At 44.5% G+C, this 16,166-nt stretch overlaps 1 protein-coding gene across 3 annotated transcripts in view; it reads right to left on the bottom strand.

Moving 5' to 3' along the window:
- Positions 1-16,166, bottom strand: part of CCDC142 (coiled-coil domain containing 142) — a 314,222-nt gene that overhangs the window by 22,977 nt on the left and 275,079 nt on the right. For all 3 annotated transcript variants that reach the window (XM_069632485.1, XM_069632484.1, XM_069632486.1), the window contains one exon: positions 9,750-9,927. In XM_069632485.1, the coding sequence (XP_069488586.1) occupies positions 9,750-9,927 (178 nt within the window). The remainder of the gene's footprint in view (positions 1-9,749; positions 9,928-16,166) is intronic.

Here is a 16,166-nt window from a genome sequence, read left to right as displayed (position 1 = left end):
TGTTGCATTTAACACCTCAGATTTTACTATTTGTAAAGGCTATGGCTGGAGACTGAGGAGGAGTCCAAGAGGTGGAGTTTCTCTTTAGGGGAGAGAGGTTATACATGGAGCGCACCGCTGTGCATCAGAAGCGGTCTTCACATACACTGTAGCAGAATTCAGAAGGATGATGGGGCGACTAGAAGTCCGGTAAAACCACAATTAATTTTATTGGTTGTTGGTATGTGGCAAAAAGTTAAGAGTAAAGCATGTACAACTCTATTCACATGCCGCAAGCAGAGATCATGTCTAGTGATGTAACATTCATAAAAGGCCTATGTAACAAGTTTGATCTCATAAGCCCATTTCCTTGTAACATAGAAACTGAGTATGACTGTGTCGGTCTCTCTTCCCGATTATGTTCTGCTGAGTTTTTTTGTTGCTTCTAGATCTGTGTTAATTCATCCAACGAGCAACCATTGTTTCAACACTCCCTTAGTACTAGTTAAGTCAGAAATTATTTGTTGACTCCTTTTGCTATTAGCCGTCTTGACTTTTTCTGGCTTTTTCATTAAACAACTTATTTTTGCAGATCGGGAGATCCCTACGAAGGCCCCCTGATATCTAATTCTATGTTGATCTGCTGAAGCACCCCCAATAGCTCCAGGCCAGGATATCACAAAAGTACAACATCAACTAGACAGACCTCTATACACACAACTGTCAAAATACAAAACAGAAATGAGTTCAAATATAGAATTTAATACAAAAAGTCATAAAAAAACAGCATTTTATTCACACACATAAAATATACATCAAACAGCAAAAACAGTTTTATCATTGAAAATATTTCAAAGGTTTGCTGACCCATATCTACATACATAGCAGCACGTGAGTATCTATCATCAAGACATAGCCTAACAAACACACTCAAACATTATAAAATACAAATAAATAGAGATGGCAAAGTAAGCCCACTTATGTTATAGAGGACTCCATCCAAAGTGCACAAACACACTCAGACATTATAAAATACAAATAAATAGAGATGGCAAAGTAAGCCCACTTATGTTATACAGGACTCCATCCAAAGTGCACAAACACACTCAGACATTATAAAACACAAATAAATAGAGATGGCAAAGTAAGCCCACTTATGTTATACAAGACTCCATCCAAAGTGCACTTGGCCCTGCATTCATCAGACGTATTAGTCCAGGCTACTCCAAATAATGAAGCATTCATTGTGTATTCCCAACTTAGGTTTTGGCTGTACAAGCTAATGTTTTGAATGCTCAGCCTTCCTCAGGGCAAAGATATCAACCATTCAGTTGTGCTAACTGACAAGATGGCTCTGTGAATCAACCATTAATTTGATGGCGGTATTTGAAGTGAATCAGTTGAAATCTATTCATAGATAACCATTGTGTCTGCATACAAGCTATTCTCCACTGTGATCAGACAGGACAATTCCCAATGACCCATCCCACTGTGACCTAGATGTAGTCTCCCTTTCCACCCCCAATGTTTTAATCCTTTTGTAGAATGATGACACCAGCTTTGTATACCTTGGCGGTTTTACCACATATTGAGCAAGCAGGGATATCACACGTTCACCTGGAGAACATGGCCATCTAGCCTGCAACGCCTCCCTAAATCTAAAATCCAACAGCATGGCACCACGTTCCACTCTCCTCGCCCCTTTAACTGCTCCTACGTAACAAAACTCCCTTCATGCATCATATCTCCCACGGTGTAAATTTCTAGTCGCTCAAAATTAATTAAAAAAACTTTCCATAGGTCACCCCCAAACGTGTACCCGGTATATATAGAATAGTCTGGTGCATATAGATATTCCTCCATTGTCAGGGCCGCTATTTTGTTCCAGGCTCTGCAAGTGTTATCCACTGGTTGCATCTGATTTTCAACCAGTCTTCTCTTCCCCCCCATAAAATCGATTTCAGCCCATCTGGGTATGCGGTTGCCCTCTCTAATCCAACATGAGGCTACTCCGGGGATGGAGACCACCACCACCACACACACACACTGTACTGCATCTGGGCTGCCCAAGTAATACATAAAAATATCGGGGAAGTCAAGCCTGCCTCTTTCATAAGGTTGTGTCAAAATGTCATAAGTGATCCTGGCTTAGTCCCCCTGCCCCATTTCAGTCGAACCATCATCCATCGTAGTCTTATCCCCAAGTTGGCTCACAATGTTATCGGGACATTATTAAAAATATATAGGAGTTTGGGAACAATAATCATATTGGCTAAGAGATCCTGCCAGCCTGAGATAAAGGGAGGAGAATTCAGGCTTCCACCCTACTCTCCAAATGCTCAAGTATTTGTGTAGTTTTCGATATCTAGAGACGCAATGGATGTTACCGCTGTGCATAGATATTTGATGCCCTGAGGACACCACCTAAATGCCTCGCAGATCTCTTTCTGCCGACCTACAGGTGTTAGAGGGAGCACTTCAGACTTTTCCCAGTCGATTTTGAGCCCGGATAGCTCACCAAAGCACTGTACAACTTGAACCATAGGCTGCAGGTTCTGCTTGGGGTGCTTGACACATAACAAGTTGTCCGCCGTTAGGGGAGTTTTCCTAAAGTCATACTGGCAGTAAGACTTTAGTAAGCTATCCCAGTGGTTTGTAGATCCCCAACTCTTAGTATCAGTCTGTACTAGCTCAGGGCCTTGGTAGTGTGGCAGAGCAGTCAGGCATATCTTAAGAGGAAGATGTGAGCTGCAGGTCAGTACTCTGATTCTTAGCTAGACAGGCACAACAAAGAAGGACATACACATACAGTTATATGAAAGATATATAGTCATATTTACACGAGAATCACGTTAAATACTTCAGACATTTACGGTAGAATGCTTAGGAATATTAGATCACACACTTCAAAGGCACTATCACTTTTGTGTTTGTTTGCGGTTACATTTGTAGCAACGTTAGAAAGGAAAAAGAAAAGGTTATCATATCATTGGTAACTGCGCACTCATGCAGTTTTCAACAGGTAATACGGTAATGCACTTAAAGGGAGGAAAAAAGTGGTTAGTGCAACATGGTTCTAGTGACTGTTTCTTCGCCTGGCAAGTGTTATAAGTCCAAAACCGCAACCCTAGCTAAAGGCAGTTCGGAGAGGGCTTGAAGTCTTGACAAACAGCGAATAATGAAGAGTTGCAGCGGATTTCTTCCAGTGTCTAAAAGTTATTGAAGCAGCAAGTTAGCAACTAACAAAGGAGACCAGAAAACGGACTTGAGAAGGGGACAAAGCAGCAGCTTGGGTCAGAGGTAAGAGGGGGTTGCATGGACAACTCTACGTGCACTCCAACGCTCTGGAGAGACTTCTTGGAATCTGGTAAGCAACATCTTTTTCCCCACAGTACCTTTGGTTTGAAGAAAGCGTTCTTGTTGGCTCCTCCACAATGTGGCAGCTCTGAACCCGACCTCCGGATTCCTTGGTCTGGTGAAGAAAGGCAGGACAATGGACGGGATCTCTCAGCAGTAGACTCGAGAGAGGACCTGTAGCACGACTTTCAGCAACTTCTTGGTTTTGACACCTTTTCAGCAGCACCAACAAAGGACACTGATCGCCTGGTCAATCTTCTTCGCCTCATGCAATCCCACACTCTGGTGAGGGGGTCTGGGCGAGTTCGATCAGATCTCTGAAGTGTCCTTACGGGCTCAGCACAGATTTTGATGGATTAAGCCTTTCCACGATGATGCACTCGAAATGGGCAGCAGGTCTCCTGGTATTGGGGTTCCACAACTCTGGAAGCTACTAGTACCTCGGGAGATGGCTCGTTTCAAAGTTCGTCTTGGGGCTGGTTATTCCCACCAGCCAAAGGGAAGGAGTCATCCTCTTCAGAGCTCCTCTGTCACATAGAAAACTGGGTCAGGACATCAGTGGTTACTTCATGGTCTTGCAAAGGGTCTGCTGGCATCTCTGGTCATCTTTTTCGTCGGTTACTTCGTTTCCTGTGGTCAACTTGCTTTACACACCAAAAGCCTCACCTTTTATATAGTTCCAGCACACACTCTTCTGCAATCTCTCTCAGCATTTTACAGAAAGGGGCGTTTGGCAGTCCAATCAGGACAACCAGACCTCCTGTGGGAAGCAGACCTATTCAGGCACTCTCGCAGACAAAGGACAGGGGGGGGTGGAAGACTCCTTCCCCACTTCCTGCCTGACCAGACACTTCCTGCCTTCCCAGACACTCGGAGCCTGGGCAGGGATACCTACTGGTTCCCGCCAATTGCAAAACACACACACCGACTCCCCACCCCCTGCCCCCAGAATGGTAGAAGAATGGCTAACAAAGAACCACCATGCTAGTAATGGCAAAAAAGGTAAGGAGGCCCCAAGTTGGTACTTGGGTGCCCCTATTGTACACTACCGAGGCTATGGACATAGTCTGCGATATAAAAATATAATACAGAATAGTTGGTAGAACACGCCCACTGCCACCAGCCATAATTAGGTGATTGTCTATGTGACTAAAAAGTCACAGGAGCAGAGAGAAGGGGGATTAAAAGTATCCCATTGGCACTCCACTGAAAGTGGGGTGCGCCAATCTCTCAGCCTATAGAGTTTTGGGAGAGACACTCTATCCTTAAGAACTATAGTTATTTAAGGATACAGAAAACAAATCTTAAAGGAGGTCCCTAAGGGTCCCCAGCAACACTGCCCATAAGGAGCGGTGTGCTGCAGTAGTAAAACACAGATGCCTTTAAGAGCTATGGAGCAGACAGAGTCCATTTTACAGATCGATTACAAAGAATAGAGTTCCAAAAGACAGAGCCCATAAGAATGAATGGATTAAAAGAAAAAAGTCCAAAAGTACAGCAAAAGAGCTAGGGCTCACACTAGGCGAGGGGATGAAGCACAATAATGATAAATCTCCCTAACAGCCGCATAGAGGGAAACCACCGAAATATGCAGGTATATCTTCACCCTCCTATGGGCATGGTAGTCCCTGATGTAGCACGCTAGGGATTTGCTGGCCAGGGCGAAAAGGATGGGGGATAGGGGAAAACCCTGCATCGTTCCCATTGTCGGTGATGGTATCAGAAACCACCTAATTTGTTAATATCTTCACCCTACGTGAAGAATAAAGCAGATGTACCCATCAACCCCAGACCCGACCTGCACAAGACCTCAAACATTAACGGCCATTCCACAAAGTCAAAAGCCTTCTCGGCGTCGAGAGGCCACTATAACCAGGACCCACGTCCTCTTTATTATTCCTCAGAGTGAACAGCCGTCACAAGTTGTTCTGCGGAGATCCACCAGGGATAAATCCTGCTTGATCAGGAAGAACCAACACTGACATGTGGGGTAAAAGTCTGTCCACCAAGAACCGTGCTAGTATTTTAAGTATCTCATTATCTGTATCTGTTTAGGATAGAGGCCTATAGGAGGCACATTTCGCGGGTTCTTTGTTCGGTTTGAAAAGGATTGTCACCAGGGCGGTTCTAGTGGACTCGGGCAGAACATCAGTCGTGAGGGCAGCTTCATACATAATAATTAAATGAGGTATAAGTATCTCAGCCATCCATCCCGGGTGCCTTACTATAAGGCAAAGAGTTAATCTCAGCTCCTCTTCCGTTAAAGGTTCCTTCAGGGCTAGGACCCTCTCTGGGTCTAACCATCCAAGGGCCACCCTATCCAGGAACTCACCCATCTCCTGAATTCCAGCAAGGCATACAAGGCATTGTAATAGTTCCGAAATACTGCATTAATCCCTCAATTGTACCTGATCTACGTACCCGTCCATTAGTCCACCTGCACAATATTCACGGGCTGCCTTTCGTGTCTAATCGCCCACACCAGTGTACTGCTAGGCCTGCTTCTGCCGCAGGGCCACTCAGGAACCTTTCTTCCCTACTGGGCAGGGAGGAATATCCACCCCTAGCCTTTTGCAATTTGTTCTTCACCTTGGAACATGCTGCTGTTCCAAAGGTTTGATCTCCCTCCTCCAGTGCAGCCATGGACCCACCAAGTACCTTCACCACCCTACATTCTCTGGAAAGACAACACCCTTTAAAGACTTTAAACATTTCCCATATCAGCCCCGGGTCTGGAACCAAATCCACATTGTGCAGAAGAAACTGTTGTATGACCTGGTCAATATCATTTTTAAATGCTGGGTCGTCTAATGCCTGCCCCTTAAACCACCACGTACTCAATGTTGGTGCCCTTACTGGTCTGGAGAAAGTGCTGGTGAGTGGCCGGACAGTGTTCAGGGTAGAATCGTACTATCGGCCAAAGCACTGGCTATGTTCCTGGTAACCATAACAATCTATTCAGGAGGGTGTGCACCCCTGAATAAAAAAAAAGGTATATTCCTTCACATTGGGATTTCAGAAACACCAGGCGCCAGCTAGCCTATGATATTCGGAAATAGTGTTCCATGCAGTTGCCGTTTTTGGGACCCTATTCTGTGTCGTGGTAGCCCTATCCAATTCCAGCGAGAGAGAGATTTTGAAGTCGCCAGTCCATATCATTTATACGTAGGACATTATGTTTAAAATTTGCACAGAACTAGAAAAACTGAATTGTCAATATTCGGTGCGTACACATTTATAACGAGAATCCTCATTCCCAAGCATACACCTGCTAAAATCATGCATCATCCTTTCACGTCGCCTATCTGGCTGTGCAATTTGAAAACCAAGACACCCATGTATATATGTTGCTAGGCACCTGGAGAGTGAGGAAAATGAGAAGCCATATCTATGGATCCCCCATTCCTAAGCCCCAGGAAGTTTTACATCTTTGCCTGAATGTGTCTCCTGGAGCAACAGAATCCCAACCGAAAGGTTTGGCCATTTGTAAACCCCCAAATGTTACATATAATGACAGTTATCTTATCAGTCATTTCACATATCTGTATACATCAAGCCGAGCCCTGTTGCATATCCCGCCCTCCCCTCTTCCCAGTGAGGAGCAACACTATCTCCCCTTTGTACTGTCGGGCAATGTAACTATATCATACATAGGCATATCTATCGTGAAAACTGTTAAAAACAAGAACTCCCCTCCCTTATGATCCCCACCCATGCCAGAAACTCAAACATACCGGCTATCTCCCCAACACGTCCCCTAAACAAACTCAACACTCAAAGAGACTTGCAGTTACGATGTAAATGGGGGAACAGCTGTCGCCCGCTACTGTTCCTAATGGCAGGTGGCATCTCAAATGTCTTCTCTTACCTGCGAATCACAGCAGTTCGCTGCTGCACCTTAGAACCTGTCTGCGCGTACACGTGTGCACATCCCAGTGGAGATGTATCAATATGTTTGCCCCGCAGCCATTTCATTGGCGAGCTGACCTTTGCTGTGAATGTTGAAAGTTGTGTATACGGCAGCTCCTTCGCAAACCTCTCAACCCCTTTAGGGTCCGTAAAGCAGAAGGTTGAAGTTACTTACCTGTACCTGTTACTTAAGTGCGGGGGTCTCAGGTTAAAGGGAATTAGCACAGAAACTGAACATTCTCCCTAGCATCGTCCACTTCCCTCTTTAAGCCTACTTGTAGATAAAGTGGGGTTCAAAGGCACAGCCTTCAACTGGTTACTTATGACCTCTTGGACAGGTATCAATCGTCTTCCCAGTGATCTTCAATCTCTACATGGAACCGCGGCAGACACAACAACCAGATTATACATCCCTTCACTAATACGCTGACAGTCGTTATACCTCAAAGTTAATTGTATTCAAGAAAATTCATACCTCATGAACTGCTCGACCCCAAGCTTAGATGACAAGAACCTACCATAAACCCAATCCCACCAAAGCTGGATTCATCCTGCTAGACAGAGCACCCATCTAAAAAGGAGGCCATCCAAGAGTGACTGAATGACCCATGTGCACCCTGCTGGATTTCCATCTCAGTCGTCTCTATGTGCAAATCCTTCTGGTTCCTTATTGTTTATCAAAAAAGCCCAAATTGCACGGTATCATCTAGTACTCCTCAGGATGATAAAACCTGTCATCCTACCCAACAGGATTTCAGAACCACGGTCCAGGCCCTGCTAAGCGCTCATCTCGAATGAGACAACTTCCCCCTCAATGGTGTTCCGGCCACACCCCTGGCCCCATAGGGCTGTCAACCTGCCTCATAATAGGTATTGAGAGATCTGACCATATGCCCACCATCCTAGGAAAATGACACTTGCTTCCCATTGCTTCCCATCTCAAACAAGATACTCCATACCTTGGCTTAGGTGAGATGCACTTCTCCCCTCTAGTACCCAGACGATTGTGAGGCTTAAGACTAAACTGGCAACCAAAGAGAAAAACAGAAAACAAGTCTTTTCTTGCGATGCCCCACCCAACCGGAAAGCCATCTCAGTCACAAACAAGACTTCTGCAATGTTCTTGTAATTCAGGGACATCCAAGCAGCATTAACCTGCAATTCCCCTTCCACTGGCCCCCATTAACCACAAAGTGCTATGTTGCCTCCAGTGCATGTTGTGCTGTGTAAACCCAAATTCAAATATAAAAACAAAAACAGATTTTAGGTTTCAAGGCAGACTCCTGTGGCCTTGGGTATTTTGCCTCCTCTTTGCGATGTTTAGGAAGTGTGCTTATTGCATAGCTCGCTCGCTGGAAGTGTGCAATCACTGGGGTCGAGTGCAGGGAAGAAAAGGTTGTTGCATTTGTATCTCCTAGGAGGTCTACTGGCCACAAAAGCTCTACCCCGGTCCATTTAGCCTGGGAACACCACCATCCTAGTGCTGTATTTAATGTCCACAGGGCAGATGCTTCGCACATTGTCTCACAGTCCCAGTGCATTTTAGTCAACAGATGTATCGATACATAGCTATAATAGATGTGTTTCAGTTGAACTTCCACAGGAAGAGCACTGTTTTAAGATGCAAGTGGCATTGAAATTGTTTGAAGAAACTGCAAGCAAGTATATACATTCCACTTGGACATGTCTTGTTAAATTCTAGCCCTGAGGTGATGTGCGTACAGAAATAGAGACCAAAATTCCAATCTGAATGCAGATTTGCTTTGGGCAACGGCACGCCCAAGAGACAGGCTGGGGAGTCTCTGCTTCTGGGCCAGAGTTATGCATGCTACGACAACAGTTTAGCAATGCACATATTTTTCACATACACAATTAATTAAATTGTTGGGTTGAATAATTTGGTAGATGGCAGTAAAAAAAGATATATATAAATTATTTTATTTATGTTATTCAGTAGTTGGGATTTCGATGAAGAGGTTGTTCATGCCAAAATAGATTTTAAAACATTAATACTGGGTTTGCAAAGCTGTCGGCTATAATGTGCCAAGCAAGATGGAACACCCAGACTACTGGTTTACCATTCATGGGAAGGTCGCTGCTGATTAAACAAAGACGACTGATTGCATTGGATCACAGCCAATGTGTAAACAAACGAGAAGGTGGTTTATTAACAGTGTTCACAGCAGCGCCCTGCATTGCGCAGCTCATACTCTGCACCCATGGACAAAATAGCGGCGTTCAGGTATTTAAGTGATTGTCATGCTCTGAGATCAATGGGACTAATTGACCACGTTGGTATTGCAGGTTTTTCATTGGGCAAATCCATATTCTAAAAAGAGGCTAATGTTATCTCTATGAATCATGGAAACGAATTCACAGGGATGACATGTTTTGCAACCACTGCTTGCTAACATGCTACATATACGGACATAGATGAAATAACTAATGAAGCCAGATAGCACACATGCTTAGATCGGGGCTTATGTCAGGGCAGAGAACCTCACCTGAATTTGATTTTCTGTTTCAGGATATGGCCCATCCAGGCCTCCATAAACACCTTTATGACTTGCATCAGTACTGCTATCTGAGAGTCCTGTGAAAGTGGCTGGACGCCCTGGACCATCTGACCAATCACAGCCTGTGCAGCGTCTGTGGCATATTCGCTAGGCTCGCTAGGGATATCTAGTGAAGAGGAGAAAGAAATTAAATAGCACAAACCATCACATTTCAGACGGATTCCCAAAAGCAGCAACCAATGAGCTTTGGCGCAGTACCACTACATATTATCCCCACCAAAAATATCGCTGTATATATGGTCCTCTGGAACGGCCATAGGCGATATTTTGGGGGGGGGGTCATTTTTGGGGGTTTTGGGAGCGGGGGTTGCAGGGGTATCCCCCACTCCTTTAAAAATAATGCGGGGGTGTCCCCCGCAGGTTCCATGCCTTAATATCGACTCAAAAATATGGCAATATTTTTGTATGGCGATATTTTTGCGGGGATATTATTACATGGAACTTTTGGTACGGTCATATTTCCCGAAATGAGCAGGAAGGCACAGCAATTAGTATTCCGAACAGAAATAACAACTATCTGGAACCAGTGATGGAATGCAAATGTTTAAAGGGTTAACCGAGTTCCTTACAGCACAACTAAACTGAGGTTTTGTGGTAATGAGAAGTGGCTTTTTGCCACTATTAGGCCCTTTTATACAACAACGAAACCTAAGGAGGGTCTAAAGCACCCAACCAAAACGCGAAGCCAAACCTCTAAGTAGCACAGCAGAGCAACTAGGCTTAACTGTCAGGAAACTGTAGCAGGCCGGTAAGGACGGTGTACACACACGTATCCATAGAAACATACGCCACACGGTTATACTGCAATATACACATATAGATGTCTATAAATCAAATAAGCAGTTGAGCCCATACTACAGGGTTCTCCAATACACAATATATTTTCGCATCGCCTCAAAAACACACAAGTCCATTCAAGGGTTTTTATTGAAATTATCAGGGGGTGGGAGATTCAAAGGGCCGTTCCCCTCTTGTCTTCCAAAAACAGCCGCCTTATCTATCTCACTCCGAGATCGATTCTAGCACTAGGATGGTCTTCAAAATATGAAATGGGGCCTTTCAACGACCCAGATCTCACTCGCTTACCCCTCTCACGGTCTCACATTCCTTTCCTCCCCACCCCTCTGCTCCACCCAACCCCACACCACACCACCCTTATCTCATCACCCTTATCGAAGGGAGTACACAACACACAGAACATCTCACAAGATGCACATCTAACTTTCTGGTCATTATGTATGACCCATTATTCTCAAATGTGCCCCAATTCCTCTTTATTTACATTCAAAAACACTCAAAGTTAATGTCACACATGCATGTTTATAATGCACTGGTTGGCCTGGGTAACTATTGGTTTTAAGTTCACCAGGTTCTCACGGCGTAGAAGCGGGAGCTAAATAAATCCCAGCAATTCCGAACGCTGCGAGTGTCATTCCCTTCGGTTAAAAATAGTTAGATTTACCAAAATCAGATCCAATGTATATAAATATAAATATTAAATCACAGGTAAGTGCTAATCTCGCTCTTGGTGTATAACTCCCTGACCCCTACCCCTCAATGAGTAGTACAGGAACATCTTTCAGGGCAGGTAAAGAAGACAATGGGCAAAGTCAGCTGATCTGCTTGAAAAGGGAAAATTAAGGTCAAGCCTCTGTTTTTTTCCCACATGTATGGATTCAGTGGCAAACAACCTTAGGGATAACCGAAGGGGACCCCAATCAAGGATGCAGCAAAGCACGAAGACCCCTAATTGTATTTTATGGGAAATGCCTCGAGCCTGGACCAAAGGGTCCCCTGAGGAGGAGTATAGCAAATAATCTACTACTCCAGGATCCAAAAGGTAGGTCATCATGGTGTGGGTACACCGAAATTCAGTTCCAGAGTCTGATCAATCTGTATCAAGTAGACTTTTTCTTTCCTAGGTGCAGGTTACAGGATCCTGTGCCCAGGGGTATGAACCCTGAACCAACAAAGGGACCAAAGATAGAAAAAAACAAGGACCAACCCACAAAGGAGACCCTCAAACGAGAAGCGAAAATACTGATTGATGTGTGAAGACAGACTTTCGGGCCTCTCTGGATAAAGGAGGGTGGCAGCTTAGCAGACGCTATCCCATGATCCCAGTACAGGGGATATGATAGGATATGATATGACAGGTTATTTATAACGCGCGTAATACCCAGAGGTTTCTATGCACGGACCCGGGGATCGAACCTGTTTTTGCACGTTTTTGTCTTGCTTCCAAGGCGATTATGTTGCCTCTAAGCTATCCTCCCGGGACAATAACAGATGGAGTGGGTGGGGTGAGACGCAGGACAGTACAAGGAGCAGATGAGGAGGGGTAGTGGTGTCTCACTTACCCTTGAAGAAGATGGCAGCTTTTGCAGCAAGGTTGAAGATCCTGACAGAAAATAGCAGCTAACAGTGATAAAGTGGCCTGGAGACAGTCCCTGAAAGGAAAGCTCGACTCAACACTGAAGTGGAGTCAGCAGGACAACAAAGGAATCCCAGCCTTGACTTCTAGCAGCAGAAATCCCCAAGTGCACGTGCCGAAACCACTGCACCCAGCCAGTATAGCTAGATGAGAGGCTAAAACTCTTCCCCATGTTAGCTGACCTGCGTCTTCCAAAGTCCAGCAACAAGAGAGTAAGCAGCGACCGATGGGGCCTTCAGGACCAGTACTCTTGGGGGAAGGCTAAACACATCCCACAGATCACAAGAGGGGGCTAGAGACAAAGGGGTCAGGTGGTCAATTACTCAGGTTGACCATAGAACTGCCTTAACAAAGGGAGCTCTAAAGTACAAAATGGCCAGGGTTAGGACTCAAAAGACACATTGCTAACCCAATGGCATCATAAACAGTACATTAGGCTGCCCATTTGATAAGAATGGATTGCACCACTGGTGAAATGTACTCCTTCAAACCAATGTATGTTGATGGAATCACCCTAGGGTAAAAAGGAGGGTGCCTGAGAGGCACTGCTGACTGGGAGCCTTAAGAGCGACCCAGGACCATGTACCTTAAGGAAGGAAGGAAAACGTGTTGCAGTGGAATGGAGGCTTCAGCAGAGGCCCTATGGCCAACAACAATAGCTACGAGATACAAATAGATGTGGAAAAAGCGGAGAGTTGAGGGGTACAGGAACCCCCAAAACAACAAAACAGAAGACCTGATTTCTCAGCCCAAGAAACAGATGCATTCATCATGCAAAGAATATTGTTTATTAGTGAGATTTAATGAGCAAAGGTCTGCTCCCATCTTCAGTAACTGATGGGTCTCGCCTTTAAATGGTTTCCAGACAGGCATTTACAACGGCAAAGTACTGTACATTTCTGTACTGTACTTGTTTCTGTCGCAACCTGGTGGTAGCGTCAAGTGGAATAAATGTTAGCATGGCTCTTGTGAGTGCTACTGTACAAGTATACCTGACCGGATAAGCACAGCGCCACATTGGTCATTAAAATCTGAACTTTTTACTGCCTTGCAATGAGGCCCATACATAAAAAGGTATTATGGTCCTGCCTCAGGAGCAAAACAACGCTTAGCTCTTGCCCATTCTGAATGTTCCAATGCCTATTAAGAATGTCCATTTTTTTGTTGAACTACTCACTATCCCTGCGTTGGCGCGCTTTGAAACTCTTGACAAAGTGTATAGGCGTTATATAAATGACCAATAAATAAATAAAACTCCAAGCCAGAAAGCGGGAAGGACCTTACTAAACCGAGTCAGTATAAAGAGAAGATACACGCTTTCCAGGGATGACAGGAGGAGTATCGGACTACATGTGGCGGAGGAAAATATTGCTGGAATGAATGGAGAAAAGACTGAGGAGTCAGACGCATCTTCTACCGATGAGCTGGGCATAACCAATCCAAGAGGCTGGAGATAGCCTCTGTCAAAGGGCATCCTACACAAGCCAATAGACTACAGAGCCTCTAAGAAGGGCTGAATGTATTCTCACCAATCCAGGAGGCTACCGAGAGTCTGCAAAGGGGATGCCTACACACTAAGGGAGCCACGTGGTAGGAAAGTGTGCCATTGTCTGCAGAATCTGTGAACAAGTTTTTTCACCCTCTTTCACAGGCCCTGAAATCAACTGATTGGAGACAAAATGGGTTTCAACGTATTATATCCAAGTCAAAAGGTTGGAGCTAGGCCACATGTCCAATCAGGAGTAGTAACAACACAAGGATATGTCTCCATAACAATGCAATTGAACTACCCCGAATGATTCAAACCGAAATTGCTCACATTATCGGGTGGCCCCAAGAATCCGCAGTGCCTTAGTCATGTTGGCGATTCGCCAGCTTTCAAGGACTTCCAGATGCACCTTTGCCTTCTTTCAATAGTGTGCTAGATTGACCCCAGCCGGCCCATAGGACTGGGAGTTTCCCCAACAGCACTTTAAGATGAGCAGCAGCACCCTTGAGATGGATGGGGATGCAGATTCGTGCTCTTGCACCAAATCAATAATGATAACTCAATTTGGCAAAGGGAGTCCGTTTAATGACGAGTACAAAAAACAGGGAGTTCAATGAATATCAGCAATCGCTCGATCCTACTTCTCGCTTCAACTCCAATTAATTTCAGAAAAAACATAACATGTATACCAAAAACTAGTCATCACTGACGTGTAACTCTTAAAACTTAGCATGCAACTTGATTGGTTCTAGGAAGGCAACTTTAATATAGGTACTATATCTGTATATGCTAACGGGAGAGGGGATTGGATAGACAATGTCAGGTGGGTCAACTAAGCCCTTCCTTCAAAATGGCTACTGTAAACGTCACTAAAAGTACGACGTCTCATTGGTTCTACTAACTATAGGACCCTAGATTACATTGTCCACTATGATTGGGTTGGCATCAACCCCACTCATACTTTTCCACTTGCTCTTAGCAGCTTGCAGAATAGCCGGCCAGGTGCAGGGAGTTCGTCTGCACCCCAGCTTCCCTTCAATTATTGTTACAATCAATCACCTCAGTGGTCATGTGTCAATTATTTCTGTGCTTCTTGCGGTTACTTTGCATATGGACAAGTTTAAACTAACTGAATATCTTCATCGCGCTTTTGGCACAAGTTTGACATTTTGACATCATTTGTTTCACTTTTGGCTTAGGATGTCACTTATCCATGTGTTTCGTCTCGTTTGTCATCATTCTCAGGTTGTTACATCTTCTATATGTGAGTCAGTCTGGGTTCTTATGACGTCATCATTCGTCTTCCTTCAGCATCTTCTTAGTTTCTTCGGGTATTACATTCTGACAGTCGTCATTCTGTCTCGCTTGTCGATATGGTTTTCTCAATGGGTACCTTACTGTCCAGGTTTTCTTAGGTGTCAGTACTTCATTAGGTGCTGTTATTCTGATAGGTACTGGGCAGAGCCCCACTGCGGCTCTCTGCTGGTTTATTTGCTCATCATACGTCACATATTTTGGCGTGAATGTTCCTGGTACTTCAAAATGGGCGGTTGGAGTGCGAATCGAGCTTGGCACATCCTCTACACTCCCCCCTCTGGGCGATTCATCGACCACTCTCACTTCTTTTGTATCTACCTTTATTTCATCCTCTGGATCCAAACATAGAGGTCTCAAGAAATATCTCATTGGGGTCCATATTTGTATGACTTCCTTCAAGCTTCATGCTGTTCTTACGTGCTCATCTTTGTTCCATGTCATTAGTTGACATTCTCCACTTGGATTACAATAGATCCATCTTCCCACATAATTTCTGTGTTTCCTAGGATACTGAAACTTTGTTCCTTTTGGTGCATAAATGCTGTCTTTTACAAAGTCTCTTATTTCTTCATCAGTCAGGTCCTTGCTTCCATTCGGACTCGACATCAATCATGATCTTCATCCCTATGGCCTTTTTTTGCAGTTTTCTGGCACAGAGATATTATCTTGATAACGCAGAATCCAAGCAATATCACTAGCAGGGCTCCTAGAAATTTGAATGCATCTGCCACCCATTGTTGAACCCAGGAAAATAGTGATCCAAACCAGCGGTCATCATCAACTTCATCAATCATCTGATTCTGTAGTTTTGTCAGCATACCTATGGCCTCTGTTAAGGTTCCATTTTCGTCATCGTGAGATGGTATACATGTGCAATATGATTCTCTGATTTTTGCACAAACACCTTCATCCATAGATGTGATCATGTCAAGGACATATCTGTTCTGGAAAGTCATTAGTCTAATCTCCCTTAACTCTTCCTTGATTGCATTGAATCCTTTTATGGTCGTGTTGATGGTCTGCAGTAACTCCCATCTGGTTATCTGCAACCAATCAGTATTTGCTCCAACCTGAACTCTTGTCATCAAGATCAAGGTGAACACTG

Source organism: Ambystoma mexicanum, chromosome 6q (assembly GCF_040938575.1).
Source record: "Ambystoma mexicanum isolate Mex_15411 chromosome 6q, UKY_AmexF1_1, whole genome shotgun sequence".
NCBI classification, from domain to species: Eukaryota; Metazoa; Chordata; class Amphibia; order Caudata; family Ambystomatidae; genus Ambystoma; species Ambystoma mexicanum.
The sequence above is the reverse complement of the archived record's forward strand: the minus strand, read 5'-3'. Positions and strand labels throughout refer to the sequence as shown.